General features: G+C 39.5%; 1 protein-coding gene across 1 annotated transcript; it reads right to left on the bottom strand.

Moving 5' to 3' along the window:
• Positions 1 to 1,783: 1,783 nt before the first annotated feature.
• On the bottom strand, positions 1,784 to 9,898 carry KCNV1 (potassium voltage-gated channel modifier subfamily V member 1). Its single transcript, XM_036338532.1, has 3 exons — positions 8,863 to 9,898; positions 7,499 to 8,028; positions 1,784 to 3,739 (listed from the first exon to the last, which is right to left on the bottom strand). The coding sequence occupies exons 1-3, from the start codon at positions 9,327 to 9,329 to the stop codon at positions 3,228 to 3,230; spliced, it is 1,509 nt and encodes a 502-aa protein (XP_036194425.1). The 5' UTR covers positions 9,330 to 9,898; the 3' UTR covers positions 1,784 to 3,227.
• Between the last annotated feature and the right edge of the window lie 9,471 nt (positions 9,899 to 19,369).

Below are 19,369 nucleotides of genomic sequence, written 5' to 3' on the forward strand. Positions count from 1 at the left end.
TGATAAGACAGAGATATTAATGGCTAATATTTCCAAAGAGCAGACTTTTCATGTTATCAAAGTGTATCAGTAGAAATATTTGTCAAATCAGTAAATTTACCAATGATAATATTTTGCTTAGATAACTTGGGCCAACATATATATTTTCTGCAAGGGTTAATCAAAAGATTTTAATGAGAGTAAGAATTCCACATTGAAACACAGCACTGAGATTTCTACCTCCGTTATTTTCCTTGTGCATCTCAAACATTGTACTTAATACTAATTTTCATTAAAATGACAAATGAAACAATTTCTTGTGTGTATATTGGAAAAACAACAAAACATGAACATGATGCCATTTCTACCAGAGATACCTCAGTAATTTCTTAAAATTGCTCTTTTCAGTTCTCAAGAATTACCTCTGTACACTCAAATGTTTTAATTAGTATTCTCAGAGCTTACAGAACGCCAATAATTCCATTATTTATATTTCCAAAAAGTGAATATTATTTTATAGCAATAATTATTAGATTTTAAAAATACTGTCAAATGTTTTCAAATGATGGGATAAAAGATTAACAGAGTTTCTGCTTTGTTTTGTTACTTAAATTTGGTTTGCTTATATATACATGTGTTGAATAACTACTGGTATTTTATGTAACAACAAAACTGAATAAACATATTTAAAAATTTCTTTGAAACACCCATATCATATATGTTTAGTACAAAAACTACATAAAACAGTTTTTTTTTTCATTTTCCAAAGTAATTATTATAAAGATAATGCTTGTCTTGTTTAATAATGACTATCAGGTGTGAGAGCAACTTTTCCTTAAAAGCACCATGCCATCTCTGAGAATAAGCTGATTTTTTTCCCGAGGACACATTAAACCTCTCCCCCTACAGGAAATCGGCTTGCCTGCCTAAGACATCAATCCCCTACATAGAGGCTGTTGGGGTTCATGAAATCTGTACTGTGACCTTTAGGAGAATCATTTCCAGCAGATGAGGATTCATTCCTGGCTCTTTCACCTGTGTATGGGCTGTATGAATGTGGACAAGTTACTTCATCTTGAGCCTCGGTTTTGTCATCTCTGTTCCCCTCAAACCCTTGAACAGAGTATTCAATACAAGAGAACAGGACTTAATGTGGTTCAACAAATAACCTCTAGGGCTAGCACACAGATGGATTCTGAACAAGTACTGTTGAATGAGTAAGTATACCAACTATATACTTAGAAGAGTACAAGAAGAGCAACCGTATAATAGGGGTGTTTTGAGGCTGAAGTGACATACTACATGATGGGCACAGAAGTCCTAGGCTAAAACAACTATTCCTATTGAGCAGAGTTCCAGAGAAGCCTGGATAAGTTTGCCTTCTATGTCCAGCCTCTATTTCCCCTTCAGATTGTGAGCGGGATTTAACTAGTGACCCTACGGCGCGCTTTAGCACTGGAAATTGTGTAGGAGAAAAAATACTTATTTGATTACTACTCATAGCTCCTAAATCTTTCATAAAATTTGGAAGAAGGGGTAACAAGCCAAGTGAATTAAAATATTTTAGCATATAATCTAAAACTCATGCCATCAATAAAAATGTTTTTAGGGCTCAAGAATGCACACCAGAAAACCAGAGGTAGTATATGTGATAGTTCATTAATTTTAATATACATACTTTAAATTTTTACATTTCCTAACTCTGGATGCATTTTATACTTGATGGCATCTTATACTTGATTGGGTTCTGATTTTTCCTTCCTTCCTTCCTTCCTTCCTTCCTTCCTTCCTTCCTTCCTTCCTTCCTTCCTTCCTTCCTTCCTTCCTTCCTTTTCTTTGCAGTTCACCATATAATGGGATTTCAGTATAATTGATAAAATATGATATAGTCACATGTTAAAGCAGTATTGCTCCATATTTATTTCTTATCACCACCCAACCCTGGCAAGAAGCCTCTTAGCTATTTTTTTCTAATTTCCTACCCCATTAAATTTTAATACCATAGATATACTCTATATCTGTTAATGTACTGCACATATATGTGTGTTTTATGAATAAAGAGTAAGATATTTTTGCCCTGCAAGAAACCATTTTCATCCCATTTACACCCATTGAGAATACAGGTATTAAAATTAAAGTGATACTCCATATTATACTTAGCTTTAAAAATCTCATTTACTAGAATATTGGGAAACATTAATTAACTATTAGGTTTAGAACTTTTGGCTTTAATTATATAACAGAATGTCTTGGAATCTTATTATTATCATGAATGTCCAAATGCTGTCAACATGCGTACAAAGTTTGAACAGTTGTTATTTACCCCTATAGTCAGAAAGTTATCCATAATGTTTTTTAACAAATAAAAGATCTTCAAGTTGATCCAGTGATATCATTCAACGTATCATTCTCATTTCATAAAATAAGACTAATTAATGATTTCAGAATATAAATTTAAAATGTTCACTACTTCATTTTTACATGTTCATGATTTTAAAGACATAACTTGAACACGACATCAATAAATATGTTTAAAGTCCATCTAATTTCCATGGAATACTAAGAGATATCTGCTTTACAGTGTTGGGATGAAGAAGTGTGATTCTTGAAGCCACTGTATAGCATTCTTCTACTGAAGTCTAAGCAGTTGGGAGTCCCATCTATGTAGCAATGGTGGAATACAGAGCTCAGCCCATTTGTGACCAGGGTTTGCACCAGAGGGAAGAAATGACCAACAAATCAGGATTTTTTCTCTTGTAAAGGTAATTGTTGTATTCAACAGCTTTAATGGATGAAGAAAGGAGTGATTTATTTACTTGGGGAATATCTTTAAATAACAAAATTGTTTAGTGTACTCTTAAATGTTCACTTATCTTTTCTCCGGGCTTGGCAGTTTAACATTTATTTATTTTTTTTAAATCAGTAGTGCAAAAAACTTTTAAAATTAGTGATGCATAAAACTTTAACTCTTGTATGTATTGCAATATTTTACATTTGTCAATTCTGACGTGTTATATTGGTCTAGTTGCATTGGGTTGTGTTAGATGGTGATTTTTGAGACTCGAGTGTATCAAAAAACCGTTGTTGGGGAGATATGAACTATTCTAGCAAACCAAGCAACGTATCAGCAAAAATGAACACAAGGAGAACTCAAAAGAGACTCGGCAGCAGTACACAGACAATCACATCAAGGCTTTATAGATCGAGTTAGTTTTACACAAGCTTTTGTAAATAAACTGAAAGTGAACTCAAAACCAGAAATCATCTCCTCCACTGCTCCTAGTACTTGCTCTTTCTCTGCCTTTTAGTCGAAGCATCTCCATGATGCTCCGGGCATAGACATCTCTCAAGTTCACGCTGATATATGAGTCAGTGGCTATATTCTTGGTAAGCTTCTTCAGAGCCTCACGCTGTCTAGCAGCTGCTTCCTTGAGCTTTAAGGTAAAATAGCAAGCAGAGAAGCGGTCGTTAATAATAGCAATAGGCAAAGCCAAGACGAGGATTCCCGATAATATACACATGAAGGCCACGATTTTGCCTGTGGTGGTGTCTGGCCGAATGTCCCCGTAGCCCACCGTAGTCATGGATGTTGTGGCCCACCACCACGCACAAGGGACGCTTGTGAAGGTTGTGTCAGGAATGCTTTGCTCAGCAAAATATTCCACAGTGGAGAAGATAGAAATTCCCACAGACAGAAATAGGAGCAGTAGGCCGACTTCTTCATAACACTGGGTGATTGTCATTCCAAGTGAGCGTAATCCTGTAATAGAACATTGCTGTCAGTCACTGGCACCCCTCCTCTCCTCCTCCCTCCTCCCACCCTTCTCTCCCTTCCCTGCTATCTACCCACAAACATGCATTTCATATCTACTATGTCTCCAGCACTGGGCAATGTTCTGGGGTATATTGATGACAAATCATAATCCTTGTCTTCAGGAAGCTCATAGTCTAGTTGATGGGGCTGGATTGAGAAGGATAAAAAGAAATATAATTAGACCCATTCACTCGTGTACTTGTTAAACACCTACTATTTATACAGAAAAGGTGAGGAATGGAATGAAAAAGCATGGAGGGGTATATGATTGGAATGTGTACGCGAGTCTGTACAATGGGAGGTCTTTGCAGTGTTGGGTGTGGAGTGCTCACTAGGTCAGACTAGTGCCTGACTTTGACACACTTTTCTAATGCCAATTGTATGCTGTCTACTTTTCTCACCCTCCCAATAAAGTTGAACACAATGAGCGTATCATTATCTGAAAACCAGAGGCAGTGAAGGGCATACACCAGGAGAATGAAGTGAAGCAAGTTAGGCATCAGTGACAAAACTGAGGCCAGAACTTCAAATGTACATTCAGAGGATAATCTTAGAGGTCTTCCAGGAGGGGTTCCTAAACTCCCATGACATCCATTGAGATTCTAGTCCTTAACATGAAAGCTCTAGGAAAATACTTCCTTTGAGTACATAGAATTTCTGCATTCTTGTAAGGAAGTAGACCTTAATATAGAATATTCCTCCATTGCAAAAAGGTATGGAGGACTGGAGCCATTAGGAAATTCTCTCACTGGTGAATTCCTCATTGTTGTTCTGAGGATTCATTGGGCCCCTGGGAGACAGACCAAAAAGAGGCCATTCCCATATCTAAAGAGGTTAAGCCTTAGGGAGAGTAAGATGCGACTGTAATGGGATTGTTATTTGAATAAGGTATCTGCCCCAACACTAGAGAGATACTGCTAAATGTGTACCCACATTTTGAAGCCATATCAACCTGATGCCACAATGATATTGTCTCTGAAGTCCAAGGCGATTCCTCTTAGAATCATTTAAAAATTTTTATTCACTCACTAGAGACTACTTGAGATGCATTAAAATACTACTGGTGCTCTCATCATTTTGAATTTTGTTCTTAAAATGTTAAGAGACTCTTGAATTATTTACCAGCTACTTTTGCAGATCAGTGAATATTAATTTTGAGGCTTAACTTACAAAGAAAACTTTTTAGAATATCTTCAGAATACATTTTAGAAAACTGGCCTTGATGTGTCTGTATTGAGTTGCATTTCTGAAATAAATTGACAGCATATAAGGAAAAGCATATAGTGCTTGGGGAGACTGTTTTCATTTCAAGATGAAACCCCCTAAACAATTTTGTAAAGAAACATAAAGTGGTCTGAACTTCTTCATGTTACATCTATTAACTCAGATTATTCTTAAAATATAGGAGATAGAGGTTGTATTTATTATTCTTTTTTACAGACAAGAAGACTGAGACATAGACAGATAGCATCTCTAGTACAAGGCTACAGAGCCAGGATTTAAATCTGGCATCTCTGGCCTACCATTGCTCTAACTTATTGCATAACACCTTTCAATTTGTCCTTATAGTTATTACATGGGGGAATATGTCATCTATGTCTATATTCTGCTAAATGTTATGCTTAGGTTAAAATTGTCCAATATTTGTTCAAGTGTCCATATCTTTTTAATAAATGAAGATTCCATTAATACTTTGTATTTCTTTAGAACTGAAAAAAAAAAACCTTTGAAGAGGTGACATTGTGGAAATTACTATTATTTTCTTTTTTCTTTCTTTTGGGAAAAAAATGTACTCTATACTGGGTGTTTTTAAATTGAATCCTGTGAAGAGTTTATAAATACTAGAAGCAAGCATCCTATTATGTGTGTCAGAAAACAAAGGGTAATACTTGAAAAAGTTGTCAGTAACCCCATTATCAAATCCTTGGTGTGTGAGACTAGCTAGGAAAACACACTACCAAGATTATATTAGGATAAGTCCCAATTACTTTAGAGATGTGAAAAAAATATCTGAGGTTAATTTCTCTCCATGAGGAGAGACAATTATCATTAATGTCTTTTAGGTGATCCGCCAGGCACATTTCTAGAGAAATAAGGTGGTAAAGGATTCTCTAGTTCAATTATTTATATTCACATGAATTGCATTAGGTATGTATGATATCAATATGGCATTCTACTCCAGTTGTTTCTTATTCTACTCCTGTGATAACAATATCAAGGTTTTGCTTCAAGTCCAAGAACCATCTACATCAAAATTACTTGTGAGCTTGCTAAAATCTATGTTCCTGGACACAACCCCAAATACTAGAATATAACTCTCTACAGACTGGGGCTAAGAATTAGCCTCTTAAGAAGATTTTCAAGGGATTCCTCTTTTCAGGAAAGTCTAAAAGAAGGTAACCTATGTAGTCCAGAGTATCCAACAGGCCCAGGGCCCGCCTCTGAGAATCACTGCCCTCAGACAGGCAAGGGTCATCCGTAATGGATTTGTGTGATATCCCCTGACATTGGCTATCATTTTAAGTACAGTTGTGTGGAGATTTTTCTAGGGAGAATGTTTGTTCAATTATCTAGGCCAGTGATGACGAACCTATGACACGCGTGTCAGAGGTGACACGAGAACTCATTTTTTTGGTTGATTTTTCTTTGTTAAATGGCATTTAAATATATACAATAAATATCAAAAATATAAGTCTTTGTTTTACTATGGTTGCAAAGATCAAAAAATTTCTATATGTGACACGGCACCAGAGTTAAGTTAGGGTTTTTCAAAATGCTGACACGCCGAGCTCAAAAGGTTCGCCATCACTGAGCTAGGCTTTATGGTACACAAAAAGCTAAGGAGTTCTTGTTCCCATCTCTCTCATGCGTCCCAGTCAAGAAAATTCTCAGATACCAGATGAATTCGTGTCTTCTGCTTTCTCCCCAAACAAGTATTTCCATTGTTTCTTCAAAACGTAGCAGAAGGCCACCAGTGCCTGGTCATCTCTCTCCCTGTGTAGCCAGAGAAGCCTCAGCAGGGCAGGCTTTCTCTTCTGCCAAAGAACATGTGTGGCAAGCACTTTCGTGGACACAGAAGAGAAACTGGCTTATGTCCCTAACTATCATGTATAACTTAGGCATATATTTTAATGTGCTGTTTATGCATATTTAATTTGGCACCTTCTGGAGGCAGAGTGTCTTTAGATTTCTGTTTTTGTTTTATATTTTCTGGGCACAGGGTTAAACCAAATTGAGGTGAACAAGTGGTCAAATGATTTCTCCAGTGCCTTGGGGAGAGAGAGTGTGAGAGGCATGGTTTCCTTTGTACCTGTGATAACAACTTTAAGGTTTTGCTTCCCAATAACTTTTTGGAGATCATGGTCGGGTGGAATATGGGAGTTGATAATTTTTTAAATATATTTTTATTGATTTCAGAGAGGAAGGGATAGAAACATCAATGATGAGAGAGAATCATTGATCGGCTGCTTCCTGCACACCCCACAATGGGGATCGAGCCTGCAACCTGGGCATATGCCCTTGACCAGAATCGAACCCGGGACACTTCAGTCCGCAGGCCGACACTCTATCCACTGAGCCAAACCAGCTAGGGTGGGAGTTGGTGTTTTGAGTATCAATGCAGAGTTGCTTCCCTTGGAAAGTGGGCCACACCCTTCCTGCTTAAAAATAATAGCAAACTGAAAGACATCAATGAAATCCGAATACCTGTGGAATGCCTGCCCAGCTTTAGCATGCGCAGGGCCCTGAGCAGCCTCAGAACCTGGACGATGCGCCCCACGTTTTCCAGATCCTGCGTGGTCTCACTCCCACTCAGGCTCTCTACCAGAAGAGTGATGTAGAAGGGCAAGATGGCCAGCAGGTCTATGATGTTTGGCACCTTTCGGAGGAAGCAGCACCTGTCCCGCACGCACAGGAAGCGCAGGGCAAACTCCCCAGTGAACCAGCTAATGCAAAAGTACTCCAGGATCTCCAGCACCTGCAGGTCCAGCCAGCTTAACTCAGCCGACATCAGGGCCATGTTGACGACGGACACCACCACGAAGACGATGGAGATGACCCCAAAGATGCGGGAAGCTGTGGAAGACCCAGGTTTCTCCAGGATGTCCCAGAGCTTCTGGCGGACGGTGGGACAGGGTCCTTGTGAGAAGTCTTGTTCACTCTCATGTTGACTTTCCTGGTCTTCTGTGTCCTTCTTAAAGTCTAAGGTTTCACTCAGCTCTTTCCTTCTGAAGTATCTTTTAGAGAAGGACAACTTCGTGATTAGTCAACTTTTAAAAAATGCTTAAGTAAAAAAGAGAATTACACTTGGTGGTGAGGTTATGCTTCTTATTTTAGTTAAATGCAGAACATGTCCACTCATATCGTACCCAGGCTGCCTCTTGCCCACAGTATTCTATCTTTATTATTTAGGCTTATTCTTTTTAAAAAGGCAAATTTGTGGTAGAAGTTCATACAAAAGCATTTATAGAGAGCAAAGCTACTTTAGTGCATTTTTACTCATTTTCTGGCAACAAGAACTGAAGTTTGCCACATGGAACTTTGTGTGTTTGTGTGTGACAGAAAGGTATTTGTGAAGAAATGACAGCAACAGAAAGAGAACTGCAAAGTGATCGTAAAAGTCAAGGAATCAACTTTCTATTTGTGTATTTAAAACAGAGTTCCATCCAAGTTTTTAAACGAGTGTCCTGGGTTTGCTAAACGATCATGCTTCACATTGAGACCCACACCCCTATATATGCCTCTTCTGCAGCATAGCTTGTGTGACTCCTTTATTCAATCACCAAACATTTATTGCAGGCCTGGCCTCCCTCGCCCTGTAAATGCATGGGCATATGTTCATTGAAAAAAGAAGGTGCAACAAGTTCCAACCCAAAGTAGGCTTTGACCCTTTCCACCCCCACCCCCACCCCTGCCTCCCCCCCCCCCCTGCTACCTTCCAGCTCAAAAGTGGCCACAGATCCCTAGGCCAGGGTTTAGCGAGGCTTGTGCAAACCCTCAACTCTTCACCTCTGGCGCCCTCCCTCCAATGCTCCCGCCTCCCCGCCCAGCCACCGCGCGCCTCTCGGTACCTGTCCCTGCAGCAGGAGTCGATGCTGAGCTCGTCGATGCCCCAGTACTGGATCTCCTGCAGGAAGGAGAGCGCGCACAGCTGCTCCATGACGTGCAGGCGGCCGGTGCGGTAGTAGTGCAGGACGTAGCGGAAGGCTTGCGAGCTCCGGTCGAAGAAGTACTCGTTGTCCACCGGGTTGGCGTCGTCGCAGAGCTCCAGGGGGCTGGGCGCGGCGGCCAGGGCCCCGGGGCGGCGGTACGAGGCCACCACCACGGCCAGCTTGCCCAGGCGCGTGTGCGGGAAGCAGGACAGAGCCTGCTGCGAGAGCACGAAGCGGCTGCCGCCCACGTTGACCGTGAAGCTGTCCCCGAGCGCCAGGGGCTCCCCTTCGCCCTCGCTGCAGAAGACGCTGGACTCCAGCGAGGACAGGGAGACGCTGTCCAGCGGCGAGTCCCGCGGCGCCCGGCCCCGGGGAGGCAGCTCCATCCCGGCGGCCGCTGCCCGGGGGCGCCACCAAGTTGGGGCGGTGGCACGGCCCCTGGTGGCGGCTGGGATTTCCCGGGATGCCGAGGAGGGGGTTGCCTCCCACCCGCGCACCCCTGTTCTCTCCACCCCTCGCTGCTAAGGGAGCTGCGAGTGCGCGGTGGCAGCAAATCCACGTGCAGAGCGCGGAGGCGAGGAGGGGAGGGTCGTGCCCGCAGGGCGCACTGCCTGTCTCGATGGCCCTCCCCAGACTTAGGCACCCCCTCCCGGACTTTGTAATGTAGATCCCGAGCCCACGGGGTGCAGGGATGGAAAGCCTGGTTATTTGTGGGGGCCGCGGGTGAGGAGGGGCGTAGGGAGGTTGAGATTCCAGGAGGAGGAGACCCGATGACTCTTGGCGGGCGGGATGCAAGCGAGGGGATGGCAAGACTCACTCCTGCACGGAGGGCACCCAAACGGAAAGTTCAGAAAGCAGAGGCAGTGGCAACCCGGCCCGAGTCCCTTCCCATCTCTCTTGCGGCGGCGGCTTCACGGGCCTCCCCGGGAGTGCTCCCTGGGGGGATGGGGTGGGGGGCGGGGGGCGACGGGCCTGTGGGGCAGGGGCTCTGGGCGAGGGCGCCGCCTCCTTTGCCCCCGCTCACTCTCATTCTGCTCTGATGTCACTCACGCTCTATTTTCCTCGCCCGGCTCTCTCGGGGGTTGACCTCCTGGTTGAGAAATAAGGATAATTAATGATGGCTTTTCATGGAAGTCTCAGGGAGTCACACAGAACGAGGGGTCCCCATGGCCAGCTCCAGCCGCGTGCTGGGGCGCTTTGGCCCCTCGGCTCAGCCATTTCGGTCCCTACAAGTTTGCCGGCGAGCCGGTCTCCGGGGCGCGCTCCCGGGCGCACAGCGGAGCTCTCATTTATGGAGCAGGGACTAGACCGGCGAGGGGAGCGTCATGGGAACAGCGCCCGGCGCAGGGAGAAGCCGAGTGACGTGTCCAGGTGAGCCGGGAGGTGTTCCCACGGCCCCGGGAGCAGCGTCCTGGCCAACCTGTTGGATAGACACCGGGCGGAGTGGGGAGGAGGGACGGGACTCACCGGCGGTCCGGGCACATCTCGGAGGCGCCAGTGGGCGCCGCTGGTAGGGCAGCTGTGCTTGACTCCTCTGGTCTCCACGTGAGGTCTGACTTGACCTTGGAGGAAAACTGTGCTCTCAGCTGAGCGCTCCGGAGCTCGTTGCCTTGTCTCCACCCGCCGCCTGCTCTGTCCCCTTGGCTAAGGCAGCGAGCGCCTGCCCCCACCCTCGCTCGCTCGCTCGCTCTGAGCCATAGGCGGTCCCCAGCACCAGCTGTGGGGGATGCAGGGAGCTGAGGGAGGTGAGGCGGGAGGAGGAAGTGAGGCGGGCTGTGACTGAATATTATATTCATCCTGAAGACACTTCAAGGATTACCGCATTAGGTTCCCGTTGCCCTGAATCTGTGTGCTCCCAAATCCAGGGAACAAAAAGAACAAAAAATTCTACTTGCACAAGTCTGCTAAAGCCAGGGTTAAGGCAGTTATTACATTAACTGCTTTGTGTGGCATGATTCAAAGTTTTTTTCATTTCCAGCAAGCACTTGGGAATACTGCTTTTTCCCCCAAAAAAGTCTTTGCAAGAGGGAATGAACCACATTCATTTCCCCCCGGCCCCCCCTTGTAAATAGTTTTAGAAAATCTATACAAAGAAGAGATGAGCAGGCAGCTTGACACACTCTGAGAACTGCTTCATAGATTGATTTGAGGTGTGGCTGTTTAGTTCTGGAATGAGAGTGAGGGGGGGGGGTGGGGGGGGCAAAGGAGGCAGCGCCCTCGCCCAGCTGGCTGTGGGAATGTCAAAGGCCTCAGTGCCTTCCTCACTAAAATGTCAGGTTTTGATAAAACACCCAGTATTTATTGAGTGCTTATTTTCTGCCAGGAAATTCTAGGTCATTTACTCACTTAGTACCTTTTTAAAAAAAAAAAAATCATAATAACAATACTATGAAGTACCCGTATACCCATTTTACAGAAGGGGAAACTGAGACACAGAGAAATTATTGGGCCAGTCATACAGTCCAAATTCAAACCCAGGATGAATTGTCAGAGGCTGCCTTCATGAACACAATGCACGGACGGATCATTTTTGTGTAGTTTTTAAGTAAAATCGAAGTGTGGTTGCATTTATTTATTGATTTGTATCTTTCCCAATTTTACCCAAATGTTTTTTAATTTCCATTATGAACTAGGTACTATTCTAGGTGCTTCAGATAGATCCATGAAGAAAACAGGCAAGAGTTCACAGTTCTGTTGAACCGTCTTCATTACTGTGTGTGAATAACTTTAATGAATGATTAGCAATAATGGCTGCCCTAGCTTTACAGATGGTGGCGAGGAAGGGGGAAACCTTGCAGAGGAGAATGACAGCTCTGGGTGAGAAGCGAGGGCTTGGATAGGAAGCCAGAGGTAGGGAGAGATGACAGGCTTGTAGGCCTCCTGCACTGCCTCCTGGCCTTCAGTTGTAATTAGTGGTGTTTTGTAGAAGTAATTTTGACAATAAGCACCCCTTAAGTGAAAGGCCCAGGCTAAGCATCTGATCACATCACTATGATCCCAGTAGGTACTGCCATCCTCCATTACAGATCTCAACTCAGAGACTCACGGGCACTAAGTAACTTTCCCAGTCGCACAGTGAAAAGGTGAAGGAGTGTATGAAGGGATGAAAACCAGTGTCTTTCTGATTCCAGATTTCATCTCAAGTGCTAGGGTCCTAACATTTTCACTTGGGCTTTAATTATTGATGAAAACAATTTCCACTAATGAAAACAATTATAACAAGAGCGATAACGACTCGTTAACTGGGAGCATATAAATACAAATGACCCAGTTTAAAAATATAGAGTCTCTCGGTAACAGAAATCCCTGCCTTCTTCCCTGCCCAATTCCCTTTAATTGATTGTCTTTCTACTTCCTCATTGATCGGCCAGGTTTGAGTCAGAGAGCTTAATGAAAAGGATCTGATCAAGGGGGAAGAAAGTCTATTCAAAGGATAGCCTTCCTGCTGTCTGATCTTGACCTGAAATTTACCCGAAAGTATGTCAAGAAGTGAAATGAGAATTGCTGCTAAGTAGCTAGGGGTGATGAGGTCTTGCTTTTGCTTTAATTCCTCTACAGATTGGGAGGAATGTGATTATCATGTAGGAGGCAGCACAGTACTGCAGTGTGAAAACTCCACAATCTAATGGCTTTGGGTATACTTCCCTAGTCACCAGATGTCACATTCAGGTGATTTTCATTAGCAGTCTTGTTATGAAATGCTCTGCTGTTATTTGGCTTTATCTATCAAGTCTTTGAAATATCAAGGTGCATATTAAATCGTCATGTACAACTACTGTTTTTAATTCTTCCAATTTTTATGAATATTTCTAAATTTATTAGTGAACAACATTTATTCTTAACAGTCATGTTATAAATTGGATTAAAACCAAAAAAATCACAGCATACTTTAAATGTGACTTGCTTGATCATAATTATGAAACAAAAGTTAAAAGTCATTTGTGTACATTAGAAACTCCTTTTATTAAAAATCTAGAGCAGCCCTGGCTGGTGTGATGTCAGGTGTGATCCCTTGCACCAGGAGGTTGCCACTTCCATTTCTGGTCAAGGGCACAGGTCCAGATTGTGGGTTGCATCCCCGATGCCTAGCAGGGGGCCTGCAGGAGGCAGTCAATTGATGTTGTGCTCTCACATCTATGTTTCTCCCTCTCCCTCCCTCTTTCTCTACAAATCAATAGACTATTCTTTTTAAAAAAATCTAGAGCATTTTATTTGTTTTTGAAAAAATAATATGAGAATGTGTTTATATTAATTATAAACATATATAAAATTATAGTATCCTTTTCTGTGATTTGTTTAAATATGTTATGATGTTTCTGTGAAATTATTGTCATCTTTTATATGAATATTAAAAATAATTATACATATATGATCATAAATCATTGAAACATTTTTTGAGGAAAATGTACATGCTTTATTAATATACAAATAAAATTTACATTTATTTTTTTAAATTTAATAGGGGAAATATAATGAGTGAATAATTTTGAATAAAGGGCTTTATATAATTCAACTTGATTAAACTATACCTTTCAATTTTAGTACTCTCACTGTACACTCAGACATTTACACTCAAATCCTTTTAATTTTTATCATTCATTAACAATGTGGACCATAGTTCATGTGAAGTGTGAATACCTATCTTTGAGTCTGTGTTTGATTCCCTAGAGACTGACAACCAGATGAGCTCATTGTAATGATGCTTTAAAAAAAAAAATGCCTTTAGGTATAGACAAATGGCTTTGTCCCAGTTCCCTTGAGTATGTTGGGATATGTTTAAAGGTAAAGAGAAATCTGACAAATTCTATCTATTCATCTTTCATCTGCCTTCTAGGTGCTTGGAATAAATCCGCGCAATTGTGTAACAGCCTACTCTAACGCAGAATTTAGCTTAATGTGGGCTTGTTCTGGATTCCTTCCAAGGGGAGGCAATTATCTTTGGAAGTATCCTAAAACTCATTTTTTAGCCTAGTCTGCTAAAGAGATCATTGGATGAGTTGATGATGGTGATGATGAGGATAAGAATATGATAATAATAAACGCTGCCTTCCCTAGTCAACCCCTCCTCTGTCTTTTATTAGCTGTGTGACATTAACAAGTTTCTTAAGCTAAGTCTCATTTTCCTTATCTGTAAAATAGGGGTGACAATAGTATTTACCTTATGTTGTTTTTTTTTTCAAATATATTTTATTGATTTTTTACATAGAGGAAGGGAGAGGGATAGAGAGTTAGAAACATCAATGAGAGAGAAACATTGATCAGCTGCCTCCTGCACACCTCCTACTGGGGATGTGCCCGCACCAAGGTACACACCCTTGACTGGAATCGAACCCGGGACCCTTCAGTCCACAGGCGAATGCTCTATCCACCAAGCCAAACCGGTGCTGGCTACCTTATTTTGTTTTAAAATTAAATGAGATAATCTATGTAAATGTTTAGTGCATGTCATTGTTCTTGCTGTCATTTTTACCATTACTATAACATTTCAGGGTGTTTTTCTGAACTCCCTTCTTACTGAGTAATGTAATAGGCACCATGTTAAGACCTTACTTCATTTATAATTCACATAACTGTATGAGGAAAGTATTATCAGCATTCTGACTTTATAGATGAGAAACCAGGATCACAGTGTTTAAGTAATGTCTCAAGTGCCATCTGATAGTTGATATAGACTTGATCACACTTGTTTGACTCAGCCTCTGAAGGTCATTAATGTGAAAATAATGTGATGATGAGAAATCGCTGTTAGAAATACTCCTTTCTAAAAGTCCTTTATCATGAGAAAATGTCTGTTCTATTCTTCAAACAATTAGGAGGTCATTATACTTTACAGACCGTGACCAACACATTGCTTGTGATTTCACATTTTACTAAATTGGATCTTTCTTCTAACCTCCCTTAAGGAGATAGTTGAATGGATGGGGCATTAAGTGATTCTCACTCTGCCACTATGATATGCAAAAGACAGAGTCAAAGTTTTCCTGAGCTACCAAGAAAATGTGTAGAATCAGGCACTTATTGTTCACTAGATTAACTCCTATAATTACACTGAAATTCAACGTTTATAAACAAGACTTAGAAGCAGTGGAGCAAAAGCAGGGCAAGTGCTGTGCTCATCATGTTCTGAAAGCTGTTAAGTGAACCCAATATTGAATTTGAAAATTTCAATTAAATCCCTTTTACCCAGCTCTATTGAATTTCCTTCTGTTGATAGAGAGGTTGAGTCACACGGAACCATTAAACACTGCTTCTCATCAAGCATATGTAATTTATTAATATTAGGAGCAAAATTGCGTTTAGACTCATCCTTATTCTACTCAGTATTTTCTTCTATTATCAAGGAACTGTAAACTTGAATTTCTTCCAGGAAGTCAGGTCATCTTTGTACTCCATACAAGGATTGTTAAGTTGCATTTCCATGATTTTCCTGAAATCAACTCAAAATGGAAAGTTTTCCAATCAATAAATATTTATAGAAGTGTAATTTTGCAAGCTTTGAGGGTGTGGTTATATTTATGTGCAGATAACATATATATATAATATATATCATTTATATGATATATAATATATATGAATACATGCACAACATATGCACACATGAAAAAATAAAAATATAATAAGGTTAACAATGAGTTCTGTGTCAGTGGATCACATTGTTATCACTCTATGCAAGAAAACTAGTGAGCAATAGAAGGAAAATAGAAGAGATAAGTAAAGAGGAAGAATTTTTCTTTACAAAATAGTTCTTAAGTTATATAGTGTAGTTCCTTTAAATTGTATCTTCATAGCATTTAAAATATGATCTAATTAAATAAAGTATGAAGTGACTTTTTAGAAAATACATGCTGAAATCCAAGCCAAAGTATTTTTGTTAACTGGATTATAAACCTAAATAGAATACCTGCCATTATAATCTGAGCTTAAGCACATGGAACAACTTAATTGAAGTAAATCTTTTATATATTAAATTCACTGCACACAAATGGGAAAAACTCAGTTCTGAGGTCAAAATCGCTGCTTCTTATCTTTAACCATATGTTTCACTTATACTTTTTCCACTGATTCAAAAGCATAGAAAAATGGGTTTTCAGTCAGCACACGTTAATTCGGCTGATTTGAAAAAAGACCCTTGGATCAGTGCATGCACCCAAGTATATTTCTCGCTGCAGTATAATTACATTGCTGAGAACTGAACATAAAAATGTGTCGTTTTTCAATATGAAAAACAGCAGCGAGCCATATGGCTTCTCCTTTACAAGACTGCATCTGATTGACAGCTCTGATATAGACCCGGCCTCCCAGTTCTCTCACAAACAGATTTCCCAGAAATCTAAAACCAAATGGGAATCCAGAGAGAAGTCAAAGCATAGAAAATTTATGCTGCTTTAAAAAAAAATTCTATTTTGTCAAATTTATCCATTTTAGTAACTGGGGAGGTTTTATTCTCACGGCAGCAACAAGGAATGTTCAATTCAGTATCACATGGTATTTTAAATGAAAATAAGTCTCAATTAAATAATTTCTGAGGAGAGAAATAAAACAAATAGGGGTTTTTAAAAGAAAATTGTTAACTTAGCAAAAGATTCAATATTTACAATCACTCTAAGGCATGTGTGTTTTACTTTTAACAGCAGAAGCTTATGAAAAATCAAGAACAGAGAATTACCATATAGAAGTTTTGAGAATAAAAAGCAAGTTTTATGGATATGTATTTATATGTGTGTATACAGCAGGTATGTTAATTTGTGTGTTTTAAAGATTAATTATTTCCTCATTTGGAATTGCTCAATAAATAGAAAATTATCACCAATAATTTTCAGCATACATTTCAAAAATTGGCTAATTAATTATTTAATTATTAACTAGTAAACTATTTCATTTTTGGTGAGCTTCACTTTTATTCTGTTAATAGCATTAACAATGGGCAACAAAGATCTTTGCTAAATATTTTTTGAATGATTAAAATGTAAGTAAAAGTTTTGATGTACTTGAACAAAATAAGGCGCTTTACAAGATTACATTAATAAGGCCATGATAGGAGAGCATGTGGCCCCTTTCAATGTGGTGAACACGGGCAAGCATTGACTGCAAACATGGGAAATGGTGATCTATTTTCATCTCCTATTTGAATGAATCTCTGGGACAATGAGTCACAAAGTGAGTGGGTCTCTCTTTAGTGAATTGTTAGAGATCACTTTCTTCTAGAATATGTACTGGATAAGGGACACTATTAAAATATCTGTTTTCAAGGTTCCAGGTTTTCAAATGTGGCTATGATAGAAGATGACTGACCCATGTTTCTAGGCAGTCACATCTATTGATATTTATCATATAAAAAATTAAAACAGAAAAAAATTTAAAATATATATTAAATCTGTCAAAAATTACAGCAACAGCTCACTACATGTTAACAAAATAACATGTTTTTTGAAAATAAAATATTTTCCAATACTGCTTAATTCAGGAGAATAATGATATTGGTTTATAGTTTTTCATTTCTCTTTTGTATCTGGCATAATAGAAGACAGCAATATTTTCACATCTGCTTCTTCATTCAAACTGTTGCAATTTGACATTTTTGTCAAAGTTGATGAAGAAAATCTGGTAGCTAGAAGATAGGTAGCTGGAAAAAAGAGAAGCATTTAATTGCTTTTGCATATAGTTTTGTATACTCTTTTGTGCTACACTAGAACTTGGCATGTTAGTTCCAAAGTGGAATCTGAAACTGTATCAATGAGCTCTTCATATTTAGTTCCACTAAAATCCATTGGTTTATCTTGCCCTTGGACTGGATTTTTTTTTTATCCATACATGATTTTATGTCATGCATTATTCATTTGGAAAATGTTGGTTCCTTGGTTATGCAGATCTCCAAAAAGTGACATATTAGATTAAACAACACACAAAAAATCTCATTAATATCACCACCAATTTCATCAGAAAAATTTTCAACTATTGGGAAGTTATCAAACTTATGGTGGTAGTAAAGAGCTTTCCAAAATTCTAATTTCAGCATGGAAATTCAAATTTTATCATCAGCAACAAATATTGTCAGCTTTTCTTGATAGTAACCAGATCCATTCATTCTTTTTAAAGAGGCTATTCATAAACATCTGAGTAACTATAGTTTTTATGTCAATCATGTTTTCAAGTAAAAATGGTGATTCATGGAAAAAAAGGAGGCTAGTTCAGCTTGTAACAAAATAATCACACAAATGTTTGTTCTGGAGACAATCACATACTAAAGTGTGCTTTGGTACATTTAGTCAAATAAATTTGATGAGATTTAATCAAATTAATATTTTAATAAAATTAGTAGTTGTTATTATTGTTCATCAAAGCCATTGTTAAGTGAACCTGGCTTTGTGTCCCCCTTCACACAATGTTGTCATTGTGTGAAGAATACAATGACAGCTAGTACAGTTTGGTGCCACTACTTTGAATTGTGTAAAAAACAAAAGCAATTTTACCCCCTTCCCTCCATTGCTTTTATACCATTAGTGCAAATGTAGATTCAGTGGAAAATACAAATATTGTCTTATTATTATGAAAATGATTTTTTAAGTCAAGCACTCCTAAGAAGGAAGGTCTCAGAAAATTCCAGGGGTATATGGACCACATTTTGAAAACTGCTGTCCTAAGAAATATATGTATTTTGATAACTTAAATACGGGATTTATGCTTACCTTGCTAAAAAAATTAAGAAAGGATAGGACTTTTACACTTTGTTTTGCAAGGTTTCATCAAAAAATTTCCTGTACCTAATAGAGAGATAAGTATATATACATACCCCCCTACACATAGATTTTATACACATATACACACAGAGAGAAACGTGATCAAACGAATGTGTACAGATGGTCCTTTGCTTAGAATAATTTGACTTACGATTTTGGACTTTACAGTGGTATGAAAATGAAATGCAGTGAGTAAAAAGTACTTTGAATTTTGATATTTTCAGGGCTAGCAAGACAATACTCTCTCGCGATGCTGGGCAGCAGAAGCAAGCTACAGGTCTCCATCAGCCCGAGATCATGATGGTAAACAACTAATATTTCACAGCGTAGCATTAAATGAATCTTGACTTATGACATTTGAACTTGTAATAAGTTTATTGGGATGTAACCGCATCGTAAATCAGAGAGCACCTCTACATGTTTTCAGATATGCAGAGAAAAGGTAACTAATTTTGGCTCCAATTGATGAGCTATTTCATATATATTTCTTTACATTGGATATCAGGTAAATCCTAGGTTTTAGTTAAATCAAGTAAATTTAATATAATGCTAAAACTAATTTTTTAGATAATGTGTAGTCTTTTGAGGGTAAAAATGTTCAGTCTCTTAGATTTTTGACATCCTTTATTCCTCACTCAGATGGGTAAGCTATGGCCCAGGAAGATCAGATTCTCCATATAGATTACATT

This window comes from Myotis myotis, unplaced genomic scaffold (assembly GCF_014108235.1).
Source record: "Myotis myotis isolate mMyoMyo1 unplaced genomic scaffold, mMyoMyo1.p scaffold_m19_p_16, whole genome shotgun sequence".
Taxonomy (NCBI): domain Eukaryota; kingdom Metazoa; phylum Chordata; class Mammalia; order Chiroptera; family Vespertilionidae; genus Myotis; species Myotis myotis.

What these genes read in the sequence shown, in the direction of transcription:
- KCNV1 (XM_036338532.1), bottom strand. Translation starts at nt 9,329, where the DNA reads ATGGAGCTGCCTCCCCGGGGCCGGGCGCCGCGGGACTCGCCGCTGGAC. An exon ending in GACTCCTGCTGCAGGGACAG is followed by an intron (nt 8,029 to 8,862) that starts GTACCGAGAGGC and finishes CTTCTCTAAAAG; the next exon opens with ATACTTCAGAAGGAAAGAGC. An exon ending in GCTGGGCAGGCATTCCACAG is followed by an intron (nt 3,740 to 7,498) that starts GTATTCGGATTT and finishes GTTCTATTACAG; the next exon opens with GATTACGCTCACTTGGAATG.